Genomic DNA, 12,603 nt, shown 5'->3' with positions numbered 1-12,603 from the left:
TCCGCGGCTCCAAGGTCGACTCCGGCAACTCCTCCTGCCGCGGTGGAGTACCGGAGTTCGAACTATCGCTTCCGGAGTTCGAACTATCGCGTCTAGATCAGACGCGATAGTTCGAACTCCGAGAAGTCGAACTCGCCGCGTCGACCCGGCGGGTAAGTATAGACGTGGCCCTAGAGCTTGCAGCAGTGTGTATATAACTACACTGAACTTTCCATAAGTTGTGTATGTGTGTTAAACACTAAACACGTTTACGTTGCAAAATTCTAGCTAAAACAGTATTTTCAGAAGTTCATTTTCCTCTTCTTTTGTTGTCTCCTCCTTGTGTCAAGAAATTCTCCCCTCCAGCTACTCAACGATACACATGAATCAGATAGAAAGAATTACTAGATGATGGGTAAAAATTTCAGAAGCGAATTAGGAATTTTGATGCTTAAATCTCATTGAAAGTCAACAGAATTTAGACACTTGAGTTTTTAGGTGCTTCTGAAAATTTTAGCCAACACCACCATCATTGCTGCTGCCTGGCTTTGTTCCCCACGACGACACAGGGTTAAGTGTGCTGCTAGCCCAAAAGCACAGTTCTAGCAAGATTCCCAAGCACAGTTGCCACCCATGGTAGCCTACTTAAATACAAGCTGGTGTGGAAGCCTAGTTATACAGGCTTGATGTGAAGTATAGAAAAAGGCACTTTCCTAGAAAAAACAATATTTTCTATAGAATTGCATACGGCATAATATGTCTTCACTATAATGTACTTTTTATTTTCTGCAAAAATCTACAATTTGTTCCCTTGTGAGATACATTTTACATCTACTGAAATTAATAGAATACAATTTTTGAAAGAAAATTTGAACTTTTAAACTATAAATTTGTAAGTAGAAAAACATACTGTGGGTCACTGAGCGTATCAGGTGTTTCTTTCAGAAGGTGATCTTGTAGCATCTAGATAAAATACAGAAGAACATATTTTTTCATAGGTAAAAGTTAACCACAAGCTAAAAGTTAGTCACGTGAGAGTAAGCACTAAATAATAAAGCTTCAAAACCCCTCTGATGCAGGCAGCTAGTTATTAGGCACATTTTAACAAATGAGGAAACAAAGGTAAAGACAGTTGAATTGACCAACCCAGGTCATATGAAACAATGGCAGAGCCAGGGTCAGAACTTTGGTTTCCTGACTCCTAGTCCCATGATCTGACCACAGTTAGACCATACAGCCACTGTTCTGACAGCAAGTAGTCCCATATCTCCAGAATTTAAATAAATAAACAAAAAACTCCATATCAAGGTTTTGTAATCACAAACCATCAACCTTATAATCTAATTTTCCCCTACTTCAAATGGCTCTGCTCCAGACATAGATTTCCTAGTGTAGATACATCTTGCACAGCACAAGGTACAACCACGCTTTTGGAAATTGGTCCAGTCTACTACTGCAGTTAAACCAGTTCAGCTCAACATTTTGCCAGCATCTGTTGTCAGTGACGGGTAAGTGCTGTTTGGAACAAACTTGGTGACTGAGCATCATCTGCTGTGCATATGGAAACGCATAGCAAATAAATTAGTTCCTATATATCCACATAGCTCTACAGACCCATGCAGCCTCAGTGGTTATGAAAAATTAAGGGAGCTATTGGGGAATGTATCCTCGTCTCAATCTCCATTAGCATTAATAGGAGTTTCAGTTAAGAAGACTATATCTTTCTGAATGCAAATGCAAAGAACGCATGAGTTAACATTTTCAAGAAAAAAATCTTCTCTCTTCATTAACAGATGACAACTACTTGCATAAAGCTTTAAGGACATAGTATTCTATAAACTCACATTCAGAACTTCTTCTTTACAAAATGCTACGGCTTCAGGTTGTTTACATGAAGGGAAAGCTGTCTCAAATGCCACTTTAGCTGCCGATGCTGCAGGGGAGTAAGTATCACACTTAGCAATCAGCCAGTATCCCATGATACTTTTTAAATAAGGAGCCAAGTGTTTCTTTACTTTAAGGATAAGTTGCTCAAAAGCTTGCTGTGTTGCTTCTCGAACACGGCGGTCATGATCCTGTTTTAAAATAAAGATTTTTTTTAAAAGAGATACATTCTCTGATACCAAGAATAATCATGAACTGTACATCACTGCAGCATACCACATAAGGGCTATAATCCCTTTGGATTCCATTAACTACTGTGCATAGCGTAAGATATACAATAAATAACTGTACACCTCTACCTCAATATAATGAGACCCGATAAAACACGAATTCGGATATAACGCGGTAAAGCAGCGCTCCGGAGGGGGCAGAGCTGTGCACTCTGGCGGATCAAAGCAAGTTCGATATAACGCAGTTTCACCTATAAAACTGTAAAAAAATTTGGCTCCCAAGGATAGCGTTATATCGAGGTAGAGGTGTATTTATATTGTATCCATGTCTAGATTTTTTCCTTACTGTTCAAAAAAGGTTAGAACAAGAAAAGGTAAATAAGAAACTGCCTTCAATTAAGAAACTTTTTTCATTAGCATAAAAACATTTGGGTGTCTGCATGAACCATGCATAATTGATTTGTAAATCTCGTGCATTTGTTGGCACTGATATATTAGTAGATTTTTTATGTTCCATGGCTCCTAATAGGAACATAGGAATCTCTGAACACATCAGAACAGAGAACCATCTATTTCAGTATCCTACCTCCAACAGTGCCAGATGCTTTAGGGACATATGCTAGAATTCTTATAAAGAACAATTATGGAGTAACCGATCCACAGGTGAAGTTTCTTCCTAACTCCTGTTGGAGAAGTGTTTATGCCCTAAATCATGAGGCTTTATATTCGTTAAATAATCCTATCTCATAGAACTGTGGATGTTCTCATTGTCTGCATACATGCTTATGTAGCCAAAGAGCTTTCTTCTGTTGAAACATGAAGCTGAAAAACCTGGATAATGTTCATTTAAGGTGCTAGTGATTGAAAGCTTCTATCCACAGAGCAGGCACAGCACAGGCATGAGCAATGAAAGCTTCCCCACGTTGCCCTGATGATGTGTCCCAACCACTTAGGACCAAGTGCTTTTCTCCAAGTTCTAACAGTTTTTTTTAAAAACTAGACAACCCACAAAAATATACAATTAGGTGTATCGATCTGATTGCCTTGTGGATTACCATAGAAACTGCCCAGAGCAATTTTATTTGTTGGTTTACTTCTGTCATAACCTAAGTCCTTTAATACTTACAAGTGAGATTTTACAGTAAATTCTTGGCCAGTAAGGAAGAACACCTTTAACAACTTCTGATTCTCTTTCCTTACACATCGCCCCAAACTCCTGCATAGCCTAAAATCAAAATACCAACAGCGTGGGATTAAAAAAATTGCAAGTGAATGTATATCTTGAAATTTACTAAATTTACCAACTACTGCCTGGTACTGTAATTCTCATGAAACTAGAAATTGGTTCACTTCTTGCAATTGGGTCTAAAAACTCTAGTTAACTGGAGTTACTCTTGCAAATCCTCTTTGCATCAGAATCAGATGACAGACCTTTCTAAAGGTCTTCCAAAACATTTAAAACTGCATACAATCAAAATCAAGCTTTTGAGGCACACAAAAAGTATTTCAAAGATGCTAAACAAATTACAGTATGCGCTATGGAATTTGCTAGTGGGAAAGTAAAGTTGACTATTTTAGTAGATTCCTTTCTAGCACTTTACACAAAAATATTCCCCTTCCCAAGCAAAATATCAAAAGAACCCTTGCACAAATGAATATTAGAACTAGATGTCTCAAATGGACTCGTTACATCCAACTTTGTCACCATTTTTTTTTAGATTCTATGGCTTAAACCATGATCTCACTGAAGTCAATGGGAGTTTTATCAATAATGTCAGTGTAACCAGGATTTCACCCTATAAACTTTCAAGTTATCTTTCTCTTAAAGGATGTTTAAAAAGTAAACTAAGGGATATAGGATACACATACTTTTAATTTTGTTATCACATCTCTTTTGGAGAGTTTTCGCAGCACCATTCGAAAATCAGCATCTACAAGGCTGTCTATTTCTTCTGCTCCTTGGACTGCAGGTACATATCCTAGATCACTCTGAGATGTTCCAAAGCCAATAAACCCAGGCACTGTTCCACGTTCCTTGGCAAGGAGCTCTGCAGCTCTGCCACTGCTGGAGGGCTGATATAAACAAGAGAGAGAAGTCAATTAATTATTCATGTCCTTTCAAACCATTTTATTTCTTACTGAAATGTTGGTTGTGTAAACCATTTTCATACAATCTAAATTATCACACTTGAAGAAATGGCCCTGCAGGTTTGTGTCTTATAATTGATCTGCTGCTCCAAGGAAAAAGTTTCACATTATATGCCTTATCATTAAGAAATTCTACCAGGGCTTTAAGTAGAGAAATCTGAAATGGTAATTTTATTTTTCAACCTTAGGATCAATATTTTCATTATTTTTCATTAATTTTCACAATATAAAATTAACCCAAAGAGCAAGAGAAGATTTAGGGGAATGGGGAACATCACAATGTCACATGAATTATTGAATTATTATTGAAAATGATTGCTTTTCTTTAGTTTAGTTTGTCCTCTAACTTGTTCCAGTGAAGATAATCCTGTGCTTATTTTAAATCAGTGCCTCCCACTTCTTTAAGGCATTGAGACTAGATGTTCCAAAAAGACTGATTCTTTGAGGTGTTCCATAGCAGATCTATAGGTTCCAAATAGGACTGTCAAACAATTAACAAAATTAATTGCGGTTAATCAGGAGATTAAAAAATATAATTGTGATTAATCATAGTTTTAGTCACTCTGTTAAACGATAACAGAATACCATTTATTTAAATATTTTGGATGTTTTCTACATTTTCAAATATATTGATTTTAGTTACAACACAATAAAAAATTTACAGTGCTCACTTCATAGTATTATTTTTTATTACAGATACTTGCACTGTAAAAAAGAAAAGAAATAGTATTTTTCAATCCACCTGATACAAGTACTGTAGTGCAATCGATCATGAAATTGCACCTTACAAATATAGATTGATTTTTTTTTTTTTTGGTTACATAACTGCACTTTAAAACAAAACAATGTCGAACTCTGGAGCTTACAAGTCCACTCAGTCCTACTTTTTGTTCAGCCAATCACTAAGACAAACAAGTTTGTTTACATTTACAGGAGATAATGCTGCCTGCTTCTTATTTACAACGTCATCTGTTACTTGGAACAGGTGTTTGCATAGAACGGTAATAGCCAAAGTTACAAGGTATTTACATGCTAGATATGCTAAACACTCATATGCCCCGTCATGTTTCGGCCACCATTCCAGAGGACATGCTTCCACACTGATGACAGGTTCTGCTTGATAATGATCCAAAACAGTGTGGACTGATGCATGTTTATTTTCATCATCATGAGTCAGATGCCACTAGCAGAAGGCTGAGTTTCTTTATTGATGGTTCCGGTTTTGTAGTTTCTGCATCAAAGTTTTGCTCTTTTAAGACTTCTGACATCATGTTCCACACCCCATCCTTCTCAGATTTTGGAAGGCACTTCAGATTCTTAAACCTTGGGTTGAGTGCTGTAGTTATCTTTAGAAATCTCACATTAGCACCTGCGTTTTGTCAAATCTGCAGTGAAAGTGTTCTTAAATCAAACAATATGTGTTGGGTTGTCATCGAAAACTGCTAGAACATGAAATATATGGCAGAATGTGGTAAAACCATAGAGCAGGAGACATATAATTCTCCCCCAAGGAGGTCAGTCACAAATTTAATTAACCCTTTTTTTCTTTTAACTAGGGTCATCAGTGAACAAGGTACACTTTGTATTCTGTGTTGTAACTGAAAGCAATATATGTTAAAATGTAGAAAAACATCCAAAAATATGTTTAATAAATTTCAGTTGGTATTCTACTATTGTTTAACGGGACAATTAAAACTGTGACGAATCACAATTTTTTTAATCGAATTAGTTTATTTTCAGTTAATCACTTGAGTTAACTGCAATTAATTAACAGCCCTAGTTCCAAAGTTTCAGCAAAAGTGTAACAAAGTATCAGTTAACTTTCACAAGTTGTTGGTGTTTTCTTTAAAAATAAATAAATAAACAAACAATAGAAATGTTGTGATCATTAGGCATAAAATTACTACAGACCTGGTGGCTAAACTACACTTGATGTGGCCACCATAACTTTGAACTGAGTAATTTCTGTCACTTTAAAATCTGTCCTAATGACGCATTTCCCAGCATTCGTTTGTCTTCCCTAATATAAACACATAGCAGTGTGTACATATTTAAAAAAAAACTCTACCCAAACTAAACACTACACTGCACACATAATTCTTCCCCTGGGAAGAGAATGAACAAACCACACATGACAGATGTCACATCACTTCTGGATTGCACTCAGGTCCAGATCCACAGAGGTATTTAGGTAAAGCCCTGTGCAGATACAAAATTTGTATCCACATCCGATCCGCACACATGGTCCACGGATATCCGCAGATTTGCAGTGCTCTAGATATAAAATTTGGATCTGCATCCATTCACAATCCACAAACATGGTCCATCGATATCTGCAGATATAAAGTGGATATCTACAGGGCTACAGATATTTGCAGGGCTCTATATCTAGGCTCCTACCTTCCATTGAAATCAGTGGAATTTAGGAAACTAAATACCTCTGTGGATCTTGGCCTCAGATACCATGCTGGTGTGGCAGTAGAAGAGCCTATACAGAACAGAAGCTGAAAACTTGTACATTTAAAATAAATTAAGTGTAATTACAGGTACTACATTAGTTCAAGACCCGTGCCAATTTGTGATTGCATCTTTCTCTTCTTAAAAGAAGTCTCTTACCCACAGCTGTCTGAAAAGGCCTTCACAAGTAACAGAGGAAAAAAGGTCATGAGCCCACAGATGTTTATGCACATATTTAACTTTGCATATGACTAACCCCAATGAAAAGTCACCATCTTATACCAGGCAATCATGCTAGTCCTGCCGACTCTACTAGCAGACAAGAATCCACCTATGGAGATGACAGGCGCCTGAAGGCAGTGCTGTATTTCAGGATGGTCACATTGCTTGCTGAGTCTCTGCAAGCTGCACCCCCAATTTAAATATAAAAGGGGTTTCAACCTGCTTTGTTTTACACGGGTTGGCTGCAGGTCATGGTTCCCAAGTGAATTAACAAAAACGTGAGAACAGGCATACAAATTTGGGTTGCCAATTATTTCCTTGTGGACGATAACAGACTTTAGAGCAATGGTTCTCAACATGAGGCCCGTGGGCCACTTGCGGCCCAATCAGCAACCAGATGTGGCCCACGTGACATCCTCAGGGCCATACATCTAGTATATATATTGTGTGGCTATATGGCCCATGTACCACATACAGAGCTGCATACGCAGCCGACAATGGTAAATAGGTTGAGAACCACAGCTTTAAAGTATGGCCTGTGAACCTGTGTTACATTTCAGATTATGACCAGAAGGGACCTCTGATCTCCTGGCCTCCTAACACAGGCCACAGATTTCCACCCACTGACTCCTGCAAAGGAAGATATTATTCCCTCAAGCATGTAAGCAAGCACTACTGGTGTTTAGATGAGACTACACTAGACATTTTTGGGGATGTAGCCATGTTGGCTAAGGAGATTTTTTTTTTTTTGCAATGCTGGTATATGACCAAAAGCCGTAGCGTAGCGGCAGTTGCCCCTGCATAAAAGTGTTTTTGTCAATACGGTTTATTTCATTGGGGTAATGGGTATGAACAACACCCAGAAAAGCACTTCTTTGCCCATATACTGTGCATCGCTACTGGCCGGGTTTGCCACTGGCGAACCTTTTCTAGCCCAGCCCTGACCCTGGCAGCTTAGATCGGGCTGGGTAACATGTTAGGAAGATCCCAGTCTCAGGTGAGCAGGAGTGTACCAGCCCCTGCTCTTCTCTTCCAGAGGCCGATCACCGGTGGGGCAGACCCCGGGCCCAGCGTCACTCCCAGGCACACATGCCCCAGGGCTGTGGGGCTGGGACCCCGTGGGCAGACCAGGGGGCGACACCGCCGCTTTCCCCCCGGGCCTGGGCCTCCCCCACCGCACAGGCCGGGGAAGGGGCCAGTCGCCTCCTGCTCCTGGGAGCGGCCTGGACCCCCCCCGGTGAGCGGCCGCCGCCCGGACTCACCCGCACGTTGCCCTTGGTTCGCTGCTTGTTCTTCCCCCCCATGGCGGCGGCGGCGGCGCAGCAGCAGGAAGCGGCCGGAGCGGGACCCGCAAACAGCCGGGCCGGGCCGGGGCGGGGGCGGTGCTTGCAGGCCGGGGAGCCTCCCCCCGGCGCGAAGGAGGGTGGGGACCGAGCCGTGGCGGGGGGAGGGGAGATTCCTCTGCCTGCGCCGCCCGCCCCCACGCTGAGCCCGGAGCCCCCCTCGGGCTGGGGCCGCGGAGCCCGTGAGCAGCCCCCGCTTTCCCTGCCACAACAACGCGCCCCCGCGTCAGGGGAGGCTACCACGGTCTGGTCGCTTTTCCACCATCGCCAGTGCCCGGCACTCGGAAAAGCAGGTGTCAGGCCGCCTAAAATCATCACCTGCCTTAAAAATCATGAGTTTGGGGTTTTTTTAACAATAAATGTTAGGTTTTTATGTCCCGTCTGGGTTTCATGCCTCTAGGGTACACTGGGTGCCCGTTTTTGCTTTTGTCCTTAATAATGAGGCCAGGGATCGAAATATGTTCTTATTTATTGTAACGAAAATTGAGATTCCCAGGAACTGGGGCTTGAACAAAAAAACAACCCATGCCACAAGATTTGGTAATACTGCTTTTCTCAGATGTAGAATTTCCTTCACCAACATTGCACCTTCCCCAGCTGGCATGCAAGGTACGGGGTGCTGGCTGGCTGATTGCCACTGAGCCAGAGATGGCAGCTTGTCCATGTTGCGGCTGTGTGCGGACAGACAGCAGACTCCCATATCTGTCACACTTCATTAAACTGCCCACTTTACAATCCACTATTTGCCCTTCAATACCTTTAAGCCTTCATATAGGGCTTGATCCAAAACCCACTGAAATTAACAAAAGTTCTTCAATTTAAATGGGCCAATTATTATACTTTAATTTAAATGGCAACCAAAGAGAGAAACCTGAAAGTACATACCCTAAAGCTTCCTAAAGTGTCATGACAGCCTTTCAGAAGATAAATGAAAGTACTTAAAACAGGAGTATGCACAAACATGTACATTTTGATGCACGTGAAGTGCTTTTTTAATTTTTTTCAAAAACTAGACAGCTTGATATGATATTTCTTAAAAATAGTTACAAACATCTATATTAGAATGATTGCAGAGGTCAGATAAATGGGAAATGAACATTTTTAGTAACTGCTGCTGTATCTTTGTGATAATTACATTAACATAGTTCCAAACTAAAATATCTTTTTAAACCATAGCTTCTACTAATATTTTTGAAAATACTGTAATTCCCTACTACACTTTGGATAACTTTTTTAATCTTAAGTAAATCCATTCTAGTATAATTAAATACCAATACTTTAGCAGGATTCAAAAGAGGAAACAGAATTGTGTTGAGAGCTGAAATCAAATATCCACCACAAAAGCTCTTGCCAATTTTTGCCTACATAAGAGATTTGAATGTCACCATCTATGACACTCAGTGTGTACTGCTTATTAAATGTACACAACTTTCAAAGTTCGTTACAATGTAGAATATTACCTTTAGGGAAAATAATGAGTTCAGTCTTTCTTATGAATTAATGTATATTAATTTATTGAAATCTGACACAAAATTATACAAAGTCTGATCCTGCAAATTCTCTCTCATGTGTGTAGTTCTTATTCATATGATTTCTATTTAAGTCAGTGGGAGTAATTATATAAAAAAGAGTTTGCAAACTGTAAACTTTTGGGGGCACGGACCGTATTTTTGTTATGTGTTTGTTCGTGGCTAGCTCAATGGGGCACTACTAAAATAGAAATAATAATAGAATTGAACTCATCAATTATAAACTTGTTAGGGCAACTAGTGTGTCTTTTCTGTGGGCCACATCTTGCAAACCATTTTTTCCTTGTGTGAGTAGTCCTTATTCACGTGATTAGTCCCACTGGCGTCAATAAAACTACTTGTATGAGTAAGGCTTTAGAGGATCTACGTCTATCTTTATAAAGCACCATGTTCAACTGCAAGTATTATAAGCAGCAAATATTAAATAAATGTTTTGGAATGAAAACATCTGCTGGTAGTGGATGTAAATACAGTGTTCAATGATGTAAAAGACAACATTTCTTTCCAGACATGCCTGCTTAAAATAACTGTAATCATTGGAAAATCACACACCCATGGTTGCTTCCCTTCCCATTCCATATTTTACACACACACGCACACATATAATCCCATATCTATAATATCATGTGCTGTATCTCTGCCCAAAACTAACACTTTTCACAAACATCTGGATCTTTTTTACTATATTACATAGATATAATCAGCTTCTCCAAGGTGAAGTTTTAATCATTCAGATTATAAATAGTATACAGCATCTATCAAAAAACTGTTGTTGGTTTATTGTTGTTGTCTTTGTCATTAGCATCATTATATCTTTCCCTTAAAATATCTTTATATTAAAGCATTCATATAGTCATTTTCACGACCATTATTCGTTTTCATGGAAAACTGAATTAATCTTATAAAGCAGCAGTAATCATTCCCCTCACTGATCAACTATTTCAGAGGGGAAAAGAATAATTTATCCAAGACTGTCACATAATTTTTCAAGTTCATTGATTGGATCTTTGCTGATCTAACATCCTTCAACTCCAAAGTACATCTGAAAAACATCAGCACACCCCTTTTCATCTAAAAAATGATAGAGCTGCCCCAGATCCATATGATTTCCTCTGGCACCATGCGCATCAAATACTTTTTCTTCAAAAGATGAGAATTTTCTTTGTTTCTGCATCTCAGCATGTGACCCATCCAGAGAAATATCCTCTCTGTGGCGAATTAAAATTCTCCGCCATGTTAATCTTCTGACTCTGAAAACAATTAGCGAAATATGAATCCATAAAATGTAGCACATTTTATAAAATGTTATGAAGCAGGTATTATGAAAGGAGAAAAATCGACAAATTTTAATTGTGTAGATACCTGGGATACACATTATAGCTCATTAGCCAATCAGTCAAACAAACATATACATACCTGCAAACATTCCTAGAACCAGAGCATTGTTTCTTTACACCCATACCTCACAGAACAGTCAATAAAGTTGGGATTTAAATATAACTGCACACCTCCACCTTGTCTATGCAAGGAATTTTCTTACCCTTTTTATTATTACTAAATGGGCAGAGCTGAACCAGGTCTACACTACACAAAAATACAATACAAACAATATAAAAAATATTAACGAGACTGGTGGTACGGCATACTGTTGCTACACAACTGACGTAGAGCTGACAGGGGAGGGAAAAAAGAAAAGCACTGCATGCACTAGTCAAAGAGAACCCCTTGCTGGTTAATTTATGGCCCTGATGGCTATAAGAAGTGGCAGAAGGTGGGAGGTGTGTAAATGTATTGTGATAAAATATAAAACATATACTTTTCATAGACAATATGTTGATTTTACCAGTACTACAATAGTTGCCCACCTTCTGACCAAATGAACAGAACCACAACATAACAAGCACAATATTCTAACCACCAATGTTACTTAAAAACAAAATATAGTATATAAAAAGCAAACCTTGACCAGAATTCTTCACAAGTACTCTGTGGGCCTTCTACACAAATGACACCTGGTTTCCCAGGCATGCTAAACCCCGTCAGAGCGAGCTCCTTAGACCAATCAACAATATTCTTTCTTTTATGCTTGTTGTAGATGTGATGACTATAGATCCATAATCTAGTGAAAATGACATCTTCTGACTGCATAGTCCTCAATATCGTCACTGATGAAGATGAAAGCTCCTTATCGATATAAGCAGCTGCATTATCTTTAACCCATTCTCTTGCATTTAATACACAGACCTCACCACTGCAGTTTTGCTTCAAGTATGTTTTTAGATCTGTGTTCAGCTGAATCTGCTGTGATCGGCTTAATGATGGTGACCTAAGGAAAAAATATTAACACATCTTGCTAGCATATCTTTTTTAAAAGGTAGGAAAATGAAAATGTCTAAAAACCCTATTATGTTGTTAGTTTAGAATTGGAACAAAAGCATTTTGTTTGGCTAAAACATTTAAGTTAATATTTCCTAAGAAAATCCCATTTTAGCCTTTAAAGGGCTAGCTGCAGATTTTATATATAGCTCTATATAGCTGTACATTTTAAACAGAAAAAGCCCAGATGAGAATTTATGATGGTCACTACAGTAGTGTTCTGAGATATACAATGTAACAGAAACAAACAGAAATACTAAAAGAGAAATAATGCAGGTCAGTGAGTAACAATATTCTGCCAAGCAGAAAGATGAGATTTATTAAACAACCTTTCACTTCTTAAATTAGAACCAACTGGAAGCATTGTCACGATGGACTATGGCCCAGATCCTCAAAGGTATTTAGGCACCTAACTCCCACTGAAATATCTTTGGG

The 12,603-nt window shown here is 39.0% G+C and overlaps 2 protein-coding genes across 6 annotated transcripts in view; both read right to left on the bottom strand.

Moving 5' to 3' along the window:
• Positions 1-8,450, bottom strand: part of LTN1 (listerin E3 ubiquitin protein ligase 1) — a 42,001-nt gene extending 33,551 nt beyond the window's left edge. Inside the window, exons 1-5 of one of the 2 annotated variants that reach the window (XM_039503748.1) lie at positions 8,183-8,450; positions 3,963-4,166; positions 3,220-3,318; positions 1,824-2,054; positions 890-942 (exon numbers count right to left, since the gene is read on the bottom strand). In XM_039503748.1, coding sequence (XP_039359682.1) covers positions 890-942; positions 1,824-2,054; positions 3,220-3,318; positions 3,963-4,166; positions 8,183-8,224 — 629 coding nt within the window. In that variant the 5' untranslated portion in view covers positions 8,225-8,450. Of the gene's footprint in view, positions 1-889; positions 943-1,823; positions 2,055-3,219; positions 3,319-3,962; positions 4,167-7,844; positions 7,922-8,182 lie in introns of those variants that run through there. The other variant, XM_039503737.1, reaches the window with a different exon arrangement.
• A 473-nt stretch (positions 8,451-8,923) lies between these two features.
• The window catches only part of RWDD2B (RWD domain containing 2B), a 6,405-nt gene continuing 2,725 nt past the window's right edge, over positions 8,924-12,603 (bottom strand). For all 4 annotated transcript variants that reach the window (XM_039487127.1, XM_039487154.1, XM_039487136.1 and 1 more), the window contains exons 4-5: positions 11,753-12,118; positions 8,924-11,042 (exon numbers count right to left, since the gene is read on the bottom strand). In XM_039487127.1, the coding sequence (XP_039343061.1) occupies positions 10,808-11,042; positions 11,753-12,118 (601 nt within the window). In that variant the 3' untranslated portion in view covers positions 8,924-10,807. The remainder of the gene's footprint in view (positions 11,043-11,752; positions 12,119-12,603) is intronic.

This window comes from Mauremys reevesii, linkage group 1 (genome assembly GCF_016161935.1).
Source record: "Mauremys reevesii isolate NIE-2019 linkage group 1, ASM1616193v1, whole genome shotgun sequence".
Classification (NCBI taxonomy): Eukaryota; Metazoa; Chordata; order Testudines; family Geoemydidae; genus Mauremys; species Mauremys reevesii.
Note: the sequence above shows the minus strand (reverse complement) of the source record. Positions and strands in the feature narration are given on the sequence as shown.